This window comes from Seriola lalandi, unplaced genomic scaffold (genome assembly GCF_002814215.2).
Source record: "Seriola lalandi dorsalis isolate HSWRI2012SDOR001 ecotype SW California unplaced genomic scaffold, Sedor1 jcf7180002054885, whole genome shotgun sequence".
NCBI classification, from domain to species: Eukaryota; Metazoa; Chordata; class Actinopteri; order Carangiformes; family Carangidae; genus Seriola; species Seriola lalandi.
Window position 1 is genome coordinate 2,414,453 of NW_019525437.1, and position 11,981 is coordinate 2,426,433.

Below are 11,981 nucleotides of genomic sequence, written 5' to 3' on the forward strand. Positions count from 1 at the left end.
GGGGGTGGGGTGAGGGATCAGTATGGGCGGGGTCTGAAAATAAGGGAGGGAGGGGCCAACAGACTCGAGGCATGGGGTTGGCGGGTGTCACAGGGAGAACTCAGTGTTTCCTGTCCTATTTAACTTGATCATAAAGTTTTATTGTTTTTAATTCTTAATATTTACAAAACTGTCAGAATATTGTTGTCTAATAAAAACACAATAAATAAATGAATAAATAAATAAAAGGCGGGAACATTAGTTTTGTAATAAAAATAAGATAAAATAATTACTTTTTTTTGGAATTTCTGCTACAAAAATATTATAAATAATGTATAATGAATTAATTATATAATCAAAAAGTCTAGGACAGATAATCACAGAATATAATTTTTATAACTACTAAATACATTTAAATAGAAAATCATTTAGTTTTTATGAAAAACAACAGATCTTTCCAATATATATTTATTTATATTATATATTAAATGTATACATTCATTTCAAATTGATGTATTAATTAAATATGGAACATTAAAAAATGACATATATGTCAAAAAAAAAAAATATATATATCAGTCCTCTCAGCTGATTAAAAAAAAAACTTTACTGGAATAACCCGAGGGTGTTCTTCTTTTGACTTTGTTATATTAGATAATAGGTGAATAGAAATAAATGTGACAGAGTTTCTGCTGATGAATTTGTGAACTGTCTCTTCACGTCTGTTGGATGAGACAGACTTCTGATGAAATCCTGTGATCTGAGGACGACGTGGACTCTGAGTGTTTGTGATAAACTTAGTGAGGGATGGAGGAGCAGCAGGAGGAGGAGGAGGAGAGCGAGGAGGAAGGCTGTGTGTGTGTGTGTGTGTGTGTGTGTGTGTGTGTGTGTGAGTGATGAACAATTGAAGAGGTTTTGTCAGGTGGAATCAAGGCAGTCTGCTCAGCACTTTCTCTTTCCTCACCCTGTTTACACCTCTATCTATCTATCTATCTATCTATCTATCTATCTATCTATCTATCTATCTATCTATCTATCTATCTGTCTGTCCGTCTATCTGTCTGTCCGTCCGTCCATTTAGATAGATAGATAGATAGATATCTATCTATCTATCTCCAACCTCTCATCTTTCCTTCCTTCTTCCTTAATGTCTATCCTTCCTCTATCCTTCCTTCTTCACTCTTTCATCCCTCCTCTTCCTCCTCCCTACTTTCTCTTTCTTGTTATCAGACAGAGGATATCACACACACACACACACACACACACGCACACACACACACACACACACACACACACACACACACACACACACATTTGTAGGTTTATATGGACATGGGGTGGGAGTGGGAACGACTGTCTTAAAGGAATGTGTGTGTGTGTGTGTGTGTGTGTGTAGCCGGCAAATACACAGCTAATTGCAATTTCCGCACACACACAAATACATTTATACACACACACACACACACACACACACACACACACACACACACACACACACACACACACACACACTGTATCATGCACAGTATTTCAGTCTGTCCTGCAGTTGTTGTTTTTTTACCTCGCAGACGTCCAACCAATAAATAAATAGCCATGATGATGTCATCAGCATGCTGCTGGGTGGGTGGGGTATGATGGGGGAGGAGGGGGTGTGATGGGTGCTGCACCCATAGGTGCCTCCAGACCGAAACTCAGACAGTAAACATGGAGAGGAGGAGGAGAGAAGAGGAAACAAAAAAAGGATGAAAGAGAAGGAAAAGGAAAGGAATTAAGGAGACCAGAAGAAAGGAAGGGAAAGGAAAAGAGAAGTAAACATAATGGAAAGAAGGAGAGAAGAGAAGATGGAAGAAATGAAAAAGGAAGGTAGAGGAAGGAAAGACAAAGACAGGAAGTGAAAAGGGAAAGGAATGAAAGAGACAAGAGAAGAGGAAAGGAAAGGAACAAAAGAGACAAGAGGAAAGGAAAGGAAAGGAGGAAATACAGAAATGAGGAAAACAAAGGAAAGAAAAAGGAAGTGAAAGGACAGAATTGGCAGAAACAAGAAAGGAGGGATGAAAAAGAGGTGAGGTGAAAGGAAAAGAGTGAAGGTATAAAAGAGGAGAGAAAAACAGGGGGAGGAGAGATAGGGAGATGAACAAAAGAAAGAAGAGGAGAAATGGGATGGGAGGAGAAAGGATGAGGGTGTAAAGATGGAAATGAAAAGAGAAGAGATGACGGAAGAAGAGGAAAGGAGGAGGGAAGAAGGTCACAGTAGGAGAGAAAACAAGACAGGAGAGGAGGAGAGAGGAAAGTCAAGAAGAGAGAAGGAAAGAAAAATGAAAAGAGGGAGAGGGAAACAAGGTACGAGTGAAGGAGGAGACAAGAGAGAGGAGGAGAGGTGAGGGGATGAGAGGAGAGAGGAGGAGGATGCTTGGACGGAGCGGGTGAGGGGGGGAGGCTGAGGTGATGAGAGGAGGAGAAGAGGAGGAAGAAGCAGAGGAGGGAGCAACTCGGCAGGAGGAGAAACAAACATCCACCAGACTGAACCAGACACGTCACGACACCAAACGACAAACCAAGACAGTCCAGGTATCATCTACCCATCAGGAGGAGGTGGAGAGGAGGAGGAGAGGGGGAGAGGAAGAGGAGGAGGTGTAGGGTGGAGGAGGAGGTAACGGTTTGACAGACACGTAGACAGGAAATAAAAAGGCGTGTTACAGTCTTTACCTTGTCGGGAGATGAACGAGCTAGCTAGAGAGCCACGCAGCTTATATCCAGCTTTCCAACGCAAGACGGAGGAAAGAAAGAAAAGAAACGAAAAGAGGAAAGAAAAAGAAAAGCAGCATGAATATACGGACTGAGAGAGAGAGAGAGATGGAGGCAGAACCTCAACAATAAAGTATTTATGTCAGAGTTTGTGTGTGTGTGTGTGTGTGTGTGTGTGTGTGTGTGTGTGTGTGTGTGTGTGTGTGTGTGTGTGTGAGACAGGTTGAACATCAGTCCAGATCATAACGTTGTGTCTCAGCTGAGTGAGCAGGTTCCCATCAGTGTATAAAGAGCTGTGTGGGAGATAGAGCTCTGTAACACATGCTGATCAAAGTTCAGGTTCAAAGTCAGAAACATGAAGTAATGTTGAAACAACACAAACATTTAGTAGACAAGTGTCCAATTACTTTTGAACCTCTGCAATTTTGTCTCATAAATATAGATTTTTTAAACCATTTAAGCAGCTGCATGTGGAGACATTTTACTGATGGTTTCTGTCAAAGATAAATCGGAGAGAAATCCAACATTCGGTGCCCTGCAAACTCTATGTAGATATGGCTGCAGCAGCACAGACACAGCCGGTGTGAACACTCCCACCAGATTCTCCGTCATCCGCCACGCTCACGCATCGCAGGAAGTGTGTTCCTGGTGTAAGGGCGGGGACAGCTGGGGACGAAATGAGACGAAGACCAGATTGTCTCATTTCAGTTCGGCCCTCATGGTCTATGACGGCTACGACGAGGGACACACTTCTGTAGACCACGTCCTCTGAAGGATGTTTCCCCTGAACTGGGACTCAGTCACTGATCACAGAGGATTTAGTCTGACTTCGTGTCTCTGACTTCTGAACCTGGACTTTGATCAGTATGTTACAGAGCTCCCACACAGGTCTTTATACACTGATGTGAACCTGCTCACATTAAAGCTGAGACTTTAATGTGAGTGAATGAGCTGCAGAGAGCAGAGCCTGTTCAATAGATGTGATCAGAGCCGAAAGTCAGGACCGGGAAATAGTCTGATCCCACCCACAGCAACATTCATGCCCGGATTAACCTGCAAGTTGAACCTGGGGCTCACCTGAGCTGCTGGGCCCCACATACCCCCCCATTCTCTAAGCCGTGTGTGCAGTGGTTCTTACATTACTCCAGCTCTGCTGTGTGGTAATTTGATTATTTTCAATTCAAATGAAAGTCAGCTGTATTCAAATAATGGTTTCAAATAACATCCAGTCAGCGTGAGCAAACACAGCCGGCCTCTCGTAGATGGACGAGGAGTGACGTCCATTTCCACAGCTCTGCTTCCATCAGTGCAGAACCTCCTCTGGTTTACTGCAATATGTTTGACACCACTAAGTGTTGTTAAGTTTCCATCAATGAAACTCAAACACTTCCTGCTGATTTTTCTCAACACACACAAAACAAGTGCAGGATCCCTGAGATATCTGTGCAGGAAGTGATGAGTTTCAGAGTGGTGAGCTTGGACGGATCTCTGCTGTGGAAATGGACGTTAGACTGAGTTTATATAGACACCAGGTAAACATGGAGGACATGTAGATTAACAACAAGGGAAATTATGTTTAAATTATGTTTTCTCTGCTGTTGTAGGTAAATAAATTTCCTTGGCCACTAATTAAGAATTCATTTAAGAAACAAAATGTAAATTAATGTATCTGTATGATTTTAACAGAAAACTTCCAGCCAATCACAGAGAGGGAAGTTTTGTAGCTGTGCTATAGAGACAAAACACACCTGACCCCACACACACACACACACACACAAACACACACAATTACCAAGACACTTCTTGCCCCTCTTTTGTAGTTGAATACACAGGTACACACACACACACACACAGTCTCACAAACATACAGTGTGTTTATGTTGTTTACATACTAACATGTCAGCCTCCTCTCTCTCTCTCTCTCTCACTCACTCACACACACACACACACACACACACACTCCCCCACATGCTGAAAGCATCACTACACACTGTCACATGGAAGCATCGCTCTGTCCGAGCGGCAGGTTAAAGTTGGGATGTGTATGAAGTGTGTGTGTATGGTGGAGGAGGAGGAGGAGGGGGGTATTAGGTCTGGTGGTGGTAAGGAGGGTGGGAGAGGTTAAGAGGAGGGTGGGGGTTTGGGGTGTCGTTCCTACCTGGCTCCACGTCGTGCCAGCTGCTGGCCTGGCTGCCGCTGCCCGGAGACCGACCCTGACCCGGGTAGTAGGACTCCTCTCCTGGACTGTCCACGTCCTCCTCCATACACTTTATCCTCTTGGCAGAGCTGGACACACACACACACACACACACACACGCACACACACAGGAGAGACAGAGCAGCATCGTTAGTAGAGATGGTAGAAGAACAGCAGTGTGAGGCAGTTGTGTTTGGAGTTCACCTGTAACACCTGTAACCAGGAACTAAACTCATCAACAAAATCAGGCTTAAATTATGTAGCATTACCTTGTTAAGTTTTAAACCACCCAGACCCTAACACAGCCTGTTTTTGGCGCCACATTTGCTATGTTAAATACAAGTTCTGTCGTTTATTTTGTTGTGTTATGAATTCGTCTTTCTTTCAGACAGGCTGACGTCCATCTTTACTTTGAAACACGACAGGAAACTCTGGAAATAAAGGAAGGAAATAAAGAAAACCTGATGGACAGAGCGGTTAACAACCCTCTGCCCTCCGGACACTGTCACTGACATGTCTGAAGATCTGATGGTCTGAGGTGTTTACCAACATCTGCGCACACACACACGCACACACACACACACACACACACACACACACACACACACACACGCACACACATGCACACACATACACACACACACACACGCTCTGACATGCCAAACTTCCTCTCATTCAGCAGATGAGTTTGTTTAACAGGAGGTTAAGACGTGTGTGCATTTCAGTTTGTGTGAGTGTGTATGTATGTTTATGTCTGTGTGTGACCCGCCCGTACAGTGAGATGTATATGTATGAATGAAAAGTCTTTGACATTAGTAAAGACTTAAAGATTTCCATATGGATCTGCCTCTCTGCCCTGCAGCTGTGTGTGTTTGTGTGTGTGCGTGTTTGTGTGTGTGTGTGTGGGAGGTCTCTGGAGAGGTGTGTGGAGTCAGAGAGGAGAGAGAGAGGGAGTGTAAAAAGACAGAGAACACACACACAGAAACACACACACTCAACTAATCTGAGTCAGTGGTTCAGTGTGTGTGTGTGTGTGTGTGTGTGTGTGTGTGTGAGCTGCAGGGCAGGTATCACAGCAGACAGACAGACGACTCTTGCGACCGCATCGATTCAACACAAGAGGTCAGGGCAAACCCTGCAAGCGTGTGTGTGTGTGTGTGTGTAGGTATACGCCTTGTGAAGGCTAAACATGAAACAACATTGCTGAGGACACACACTCTGTAACACATCAGACTATGTGTAAATTAATGTTCTCATGTAGTCTTTGAGTACTCCTTGAAAACGTGGACTTCAGGGGGTCCTGCTGGTCTAAGACACTTCCCATGTGGTGAGTGTGTCCAGCTCAGGTGTCTGTTCCTTTAATCCCTGATTTCTAATCACAGACTGTAAATTAAGATGGACGTAGCCTCTCTGACGTCACCAACAGGTTTCTGAAGAGCGGTTTTGAAGCTTGGAGTGAGCTGCTCCACCAACACCATCTTGGCAGTACCTGACTCCGCCCCTAACTCCCAGTTAATCCAAAAATGTCAAAGAGGAGGGGCGTCAGTGGATCTGAGTTACCCCCCTGTCACTCAAAGCAGCCATACATTAAATTATTCCCAACTTCAGTCCTTAATAGAATGTGAACAGGTGAGTCGTCGATATAAACAGTCGTCATGAAGGAGGAAGCCAAAACAGTTTTTGTACCAGGCTGTAAACATGTTTATTTCTGCTGTAAAGTTGGACAGTTTAACATGGGAGTCTATGGGGACTGACTCACTGTTGGAGCCAGACTCTAGTGGTCAATAGAGGAACTGCAGGTTTTGGCTTCATGTTTCAGCATCAGAGGTTGATGCTTGGTCAGGACATACGATCATACACTTATCAGTGAAACAACAGACTGATCTGACAGAGCAGAAGAAGAAGAGCTTCAGCTGCAGCTGGATTTGCATTGTGGGAAATCAAAACGGATGTGATCAGATTTATGATCCTGTTTCTGATGAGCTCTCATTTACTGTGGACTGCATATATGGGGAGTGTGTGTGTGTTTACCTGGAGGAGGAGGTGCTGGGTAGGGGTCTCCTCATGGCTCCTGGACTCATGCTGTAGTAGGAGGAGCTGTCCAGGTCGGCCAATGAGAAGTTTGGACCGGTGCCGGCTGCGATGGGTGCTGAGACAGAGACAGACAGAGACAGACATGTTGAGTCCCTTGACATCATCACGTTCTTATACATATAATCCCTCCAGAATATTCTGGGCCTCCACCACCTCCTCTGTCTGTCAGCCTGGACCGGCCTGGTCCGCCTCATGTACAGTGTAGAACACAGAACACACATGGTCACTATTAGCACAGGGCTCCTGATGCTACATTATGTAATGGGTGTATATGAGTTAGTGCATGACATTAGCATCTACATGCAAAAACAAGTTGTGTTCCTTCTCTCTCTCTCTCTCTCTCTCTCTGATCTGTCCATCTTCTGCCATTTACCCTCCTCCACATCTCTCTATCTCTCTTCCTCTGCTTCTCTCTGGGGAGAGCAGCTCTTCCACAAAGGCCTGCGAGGGCTTTCACTGTTAGAGGAGAGAGGTAGCGAGAGAGCGAGGGGTGAGAGAGAGAGAGACAGAGATAGAGAGAGAGAGAGAGAAAGAGAGAGTTGGCTCTTTGTTGTCAAATGCTTCAATTTGAAAATCCTGCTGAACAAAGGCAGCAATCTGCTTCAAACCCGGACATCCGTCTAGCCCCTCGCCTCCAGCCCCCCCTCCCCTCCTCCAACCCTCCTCTTCATCGCTTTATTGACAGAGAGCATGATGGCGTGATGGGATGAAAGGAGGAGGAGGAGGAGGAGGACTGACAGGACCTGGTGGGTAGTTTTCTGCTGAGCTCAGCACCGTGAGCTCGCTCTCTCACTCTCTCTCTCTGCCCTGCAGAGACAGTGCTGGCCTGAGAGAGCTGCACACACACACACACACACGCACGCACGCACGCACGCACGCACGCACACACACACACACACACACACACACAGACCTTAATTTAGATGTACAACTATGCACATCCCATATATGACAATACAAAACAACAGCCCCAGTGTGTGTGTGTGTGTGTGTGCGTGTGTGTGTGTGTGTGTCTGTGTGTTTTCAGTCAGTCAGTCCAGAGGTTTTCAGACTGTGAGACATCACACTCTGATGATATCATTATCACAATGTAAATAAACGTTTAAAATGAGAGAGAAGACGTTTTGTCTCTCTGCAGAACTTTTCCCTCAGTGTCACAGTACCTCAGTGACATCTGTCCGATCATCCATGATATACTGCAAACATCAGCCGATCACAGCGGATTCAACTGCTTTTAAATGGAGACAATTTGAGAACGATTACAGGAGCAGAGCTCGAGCTCCACAGTGTCAGACTGAAAGTCCAGCACAGGTCAGATTAACATGAGATTTACTGAGGATACTCATGAGCCAAACTGTGACCTGTAGCGCCACCTTCAGGACAAATGTCTGTCATCAAACACACACCCCAACTTTTAACCTGTGATGTTGGTCACTAAACAACTAAACATACTTGATTTTCATAGAAGAAGAAGACTCTAACATCCTCCAGGTTAATAAATAACTTTTCAAAATAACTGGAATAAAAAGCTGTGTACTCTCTTACACCTTTCTCCACCTGTTTCTCTTTCTTTTTATTGAATCAAGAATCAAATCGAAACTTTGCCAAAGACTCACGCATATAACCAGAGCAGCTGCTCAGGAGAACTCAAGTTTATCCTGCTGGCCCAGAGACCTGCAACCTTCAGGCCACTAACCTCCTACAGACCAACACGTACTGACAGGATGTGGACACAGTTATTACAACAATCACTCCCTGGATGTGCACATCACTGTCATGCGGCGTGTTCGGAGGTCAGCCGACCTGACGCTCTGCAGTGACGCCTGTGTGACGCTCTTCAGACTACATCACAACAACCCGTCGATCTGCTGATCTCATCTCATCTGCCTTTGCCGCCAGTTTTTGTTTTGATTCTGCCTCTGACACAAGATGAAGTCCTCGCTCTTCATCCCACTTACAAAGGTGTGATTGGCTGAACCGGTACAGACAACTGCACAACACCAGACCCGTTTGATTTCTGAGGAGGTCCAAACAAATCCACTTCCTCTGAGAGTTTGAGCTCCACTGGTGAGACTCTAAGAACAGATAAACCATCAGGATGTTGTCTGTTCATATTAACAATAATAATAAACTTAATTCACAAAGCTTCACAATGAGAACAGGTTGCAAATAACAGAAGACGAATAAAACAGCACATTAATAGAAATCCCACGAAATAAAACACCAACATTGTAATAAATAATTCACTGAGAGCAGTTTAAAGATGTAAAGATGGTTTTTAAACGAGATTTAAAAGATGCAATGGAGTTTCTCCTCAGGTAAGTCAGGCCCAGAGTCCAGGAGATCTATCTGCAAAGTCTGGACCTGAGAACAAGGAGGAGACGGATCTGAGGATCTCAGCGGGGCGCGATGGTCAGGACTATAACCTGCTGACAGACCTCTCTGGGCTTTACAAGTAGAATTTGGTAATAAATTCAAAGAGCATCAGAGTGTAGAAGAAGCCCGGATCAGTGAAACATGACGTTAATATTCTGGCAGATGAGTTTTTCTGCTGCAGCTTCATCTTCACTGTATTAAAGATGTTTCAGGTCATTTATAAGGTTTATCACTGTAACACCTCTTCAACAAACATCTGATTCCTCTGCTGATGTTTATAGATTCAAACCGTGACTCTCTGTTGAGAGAAATGTTTTCTCGTCACTAATTCACTTTGTAACAGATTTATTATTATTATCATTATTATTATTATTATTGTGATTATTATTGAAATTACTACACATTTGTGCCATTTGTGCTGGGCTTCCCATATGGTGTTGGCACATCACCAGGTGCGTGTGTTTGTGTCCGTGTGTGTGTGTTGCCAGGAGCGACAGAGGGCAGGAGGAAGGAGGGATGGATGAGTCTGAACCATGCAGGCCTCCAGCTTTATTCATCTTTTCATCCCTGCATCACATACTGTGTGTGTGTGTGCGTGCGTGTGTGCGTGCGTGTGTGTGTGCGTGCGTGTGTGTTGGGTGGGAATGCCTCAAGACTAAGGTACTCGAAGGTGCCAAGTGGGTCATCTGCCTCCTTATCTATTTATGTGTGTGTGCGTGCTCCCTGTAGATGTGTGTGTCAGTGAGTGTGTGTTCAGAGTGTGTGTGTGTGTGTGTGTGTGTGTATGTGTGTGTGTGTGTGTGCAGTGGGAGTGTTATGCCATCATATCAACTTAATCCCCAAATCCTTGCGTCTAATATCAGCTCTCTTGACACACTGTGAGGAAAAGTGAGTGTGTGTATGAAATTTGTGTCAGTGCCAAGGTGTGCCCCTGGCACTGCAGTCATGCATCACTGTATACGTGTGTGTGTGTGTGTGTGTGTGTGTGTGTGTGTGTGTGCGCAGATTGAACTTGTTACAAGTGTCTATAAACATCAAAGTGGCTCAGAGAGACAGAGACATGTACATGTGTTATGAATATACATGTTTTTCATCTGTAGGTTTATAGCTGGAGCTTTACAGCAGTGATTATTTTCATAATTGATTATTCTGCTCGTTGGGTCTATAAAACATCTGCAAACGGTAAACAGTTTCCTAGAGTCCACGGTGACATCATGACGTCTTGTTTCGTCTCTGACCAACAGTGTGAACAGCTGCGATGTGTGAGATCCTGGAAGCTTTAAATGTTGGGTGGTTTTGACTAAAGGATGATGGGGCTGTGTATTCACTGTGGATCTGCCTCATCACATGTGTGTATCTTCAACCTGCTTCATGTTGCTTTCACTCTAAATAAGAAAACTTGCTTGAGAAAACACAAGCCGACCAATCACAGCTCTTCTTGTCTCCATGTGGTGTCTTTGTGTTGTTTTTGCCTTTTGTCATTCTGACGTTTTACTGTTTGGAAGAGCTGAATCTGGAGAGTCTATACTTTGTTTACAGTACTTACAGTAGGTGATACTGTAACTGTTACTGAGCTGTGAATATTTGGTTAGAAAATAGAAAAATGCCTTTACTCTGTTATAAACAATAAACATTTCTGCAGCTGCCTGCTCTGAACACTGTGTTTTCTATTGTTCTCTGTAGTGTGTGATGAACGATCAGAGGTGTTTTTAGTTTGATCGGCACTATGTATGATCTGAAAACTGTTTTGAGGTGATTGTTTGATTTTGCAAGAAGAATCAGAGGTTTGGTGAAAGTAGTTTGACGGCTGTGTTTCAAGAAATGTGATTTAGCAACTGTGAAAAACTGTAAGATGGCAGACAAGAGTCACCGCTCCCCGATCCATAATACAGAATGTCAACCTGCAGCCGCTCGCTGCCTGAAAACACCTGTACAGTGTCGACATCTACTTGCAGTCAGCGAGGACTGAAGGAACAAAAACTCTGTCCGTGTACATGAGAGCGAGCGAGAGAGAGGTGAAGGGACATTGAGGGAATATTAGGAAAAAAGGGAGGATCAGAGAAAGAATGACAGGAAGAGATGGAGTGAAAGACTGAGAGAGTTTAGTGACAGATTGGAGAGAGAGAAAGAGAGAGAGAGAGAGAGAGAGGGATGATTGAGGAGGAGAAGTCAGAATCCAGTCTGCACAAATATACTGAACTGACCAATTACATTTAATACAGGCCTACTACACTAACCTATACTCTCTCTCTCTCTCTCTCTCTCTTCCCCTCTCTCCCCCCTCCTCTCTCTCTCTCTCTCTCTTTGTGTGCTGCTTTAATAGGATATTGATCGACAGAGAGAGATTCGATTGGCCTGCCAGTGAATTGTGTAATGGCTGCACAACGCCAAGGTCACCCGCTGTGTGCGTGTGTGTTAGTGTGCGTGTGTGTGTTTGTGTGTTAGTATGCGTGTGTGTGTGCTCTGTTCAATACCCCCTCAATCCCCCCCCCCCCCCCCCCCCCTCTCTCTCTCTCTCTCTTTGTGTGCTGCTTTAATAGGATATTGATCGACAGAGAGAGATTCGATTGGCCTGCCAGTGAATTGTGTA

General features: G+C 44.5%; 1 protein-coding gene across 1 annotated transcript in view; it reads right to left on the reverse strand.

The window, feature by feature from the left end:
• The window catches only part of nfia (nuclear factor I/A), a 127,807-nt gene that overhangs the window by 20,711 nt on the left and 95,115 nt on the right, over window positions 1-11,981 (reverse strand). The window contains exons 5-7 of the mRNA XM_087179986.1: window positions 6,953-7,070; window positions 4,883-5,010; window positions 2,559-2,736 (exon numbers count right to left, since the gene is read on the reverse strand). Coding sequence (XP_087036112.1) covers window positions 2,559-2,736; window positions 4,883-5,010; window positions 6,953-7,070 — 424 coding nt within the window. The remainder of the gene's footprint in view (window positions 1-2,558; window positions 2,737-4,882; window positions 5,011-6,952; window positions 7,071-11,981) is intronic.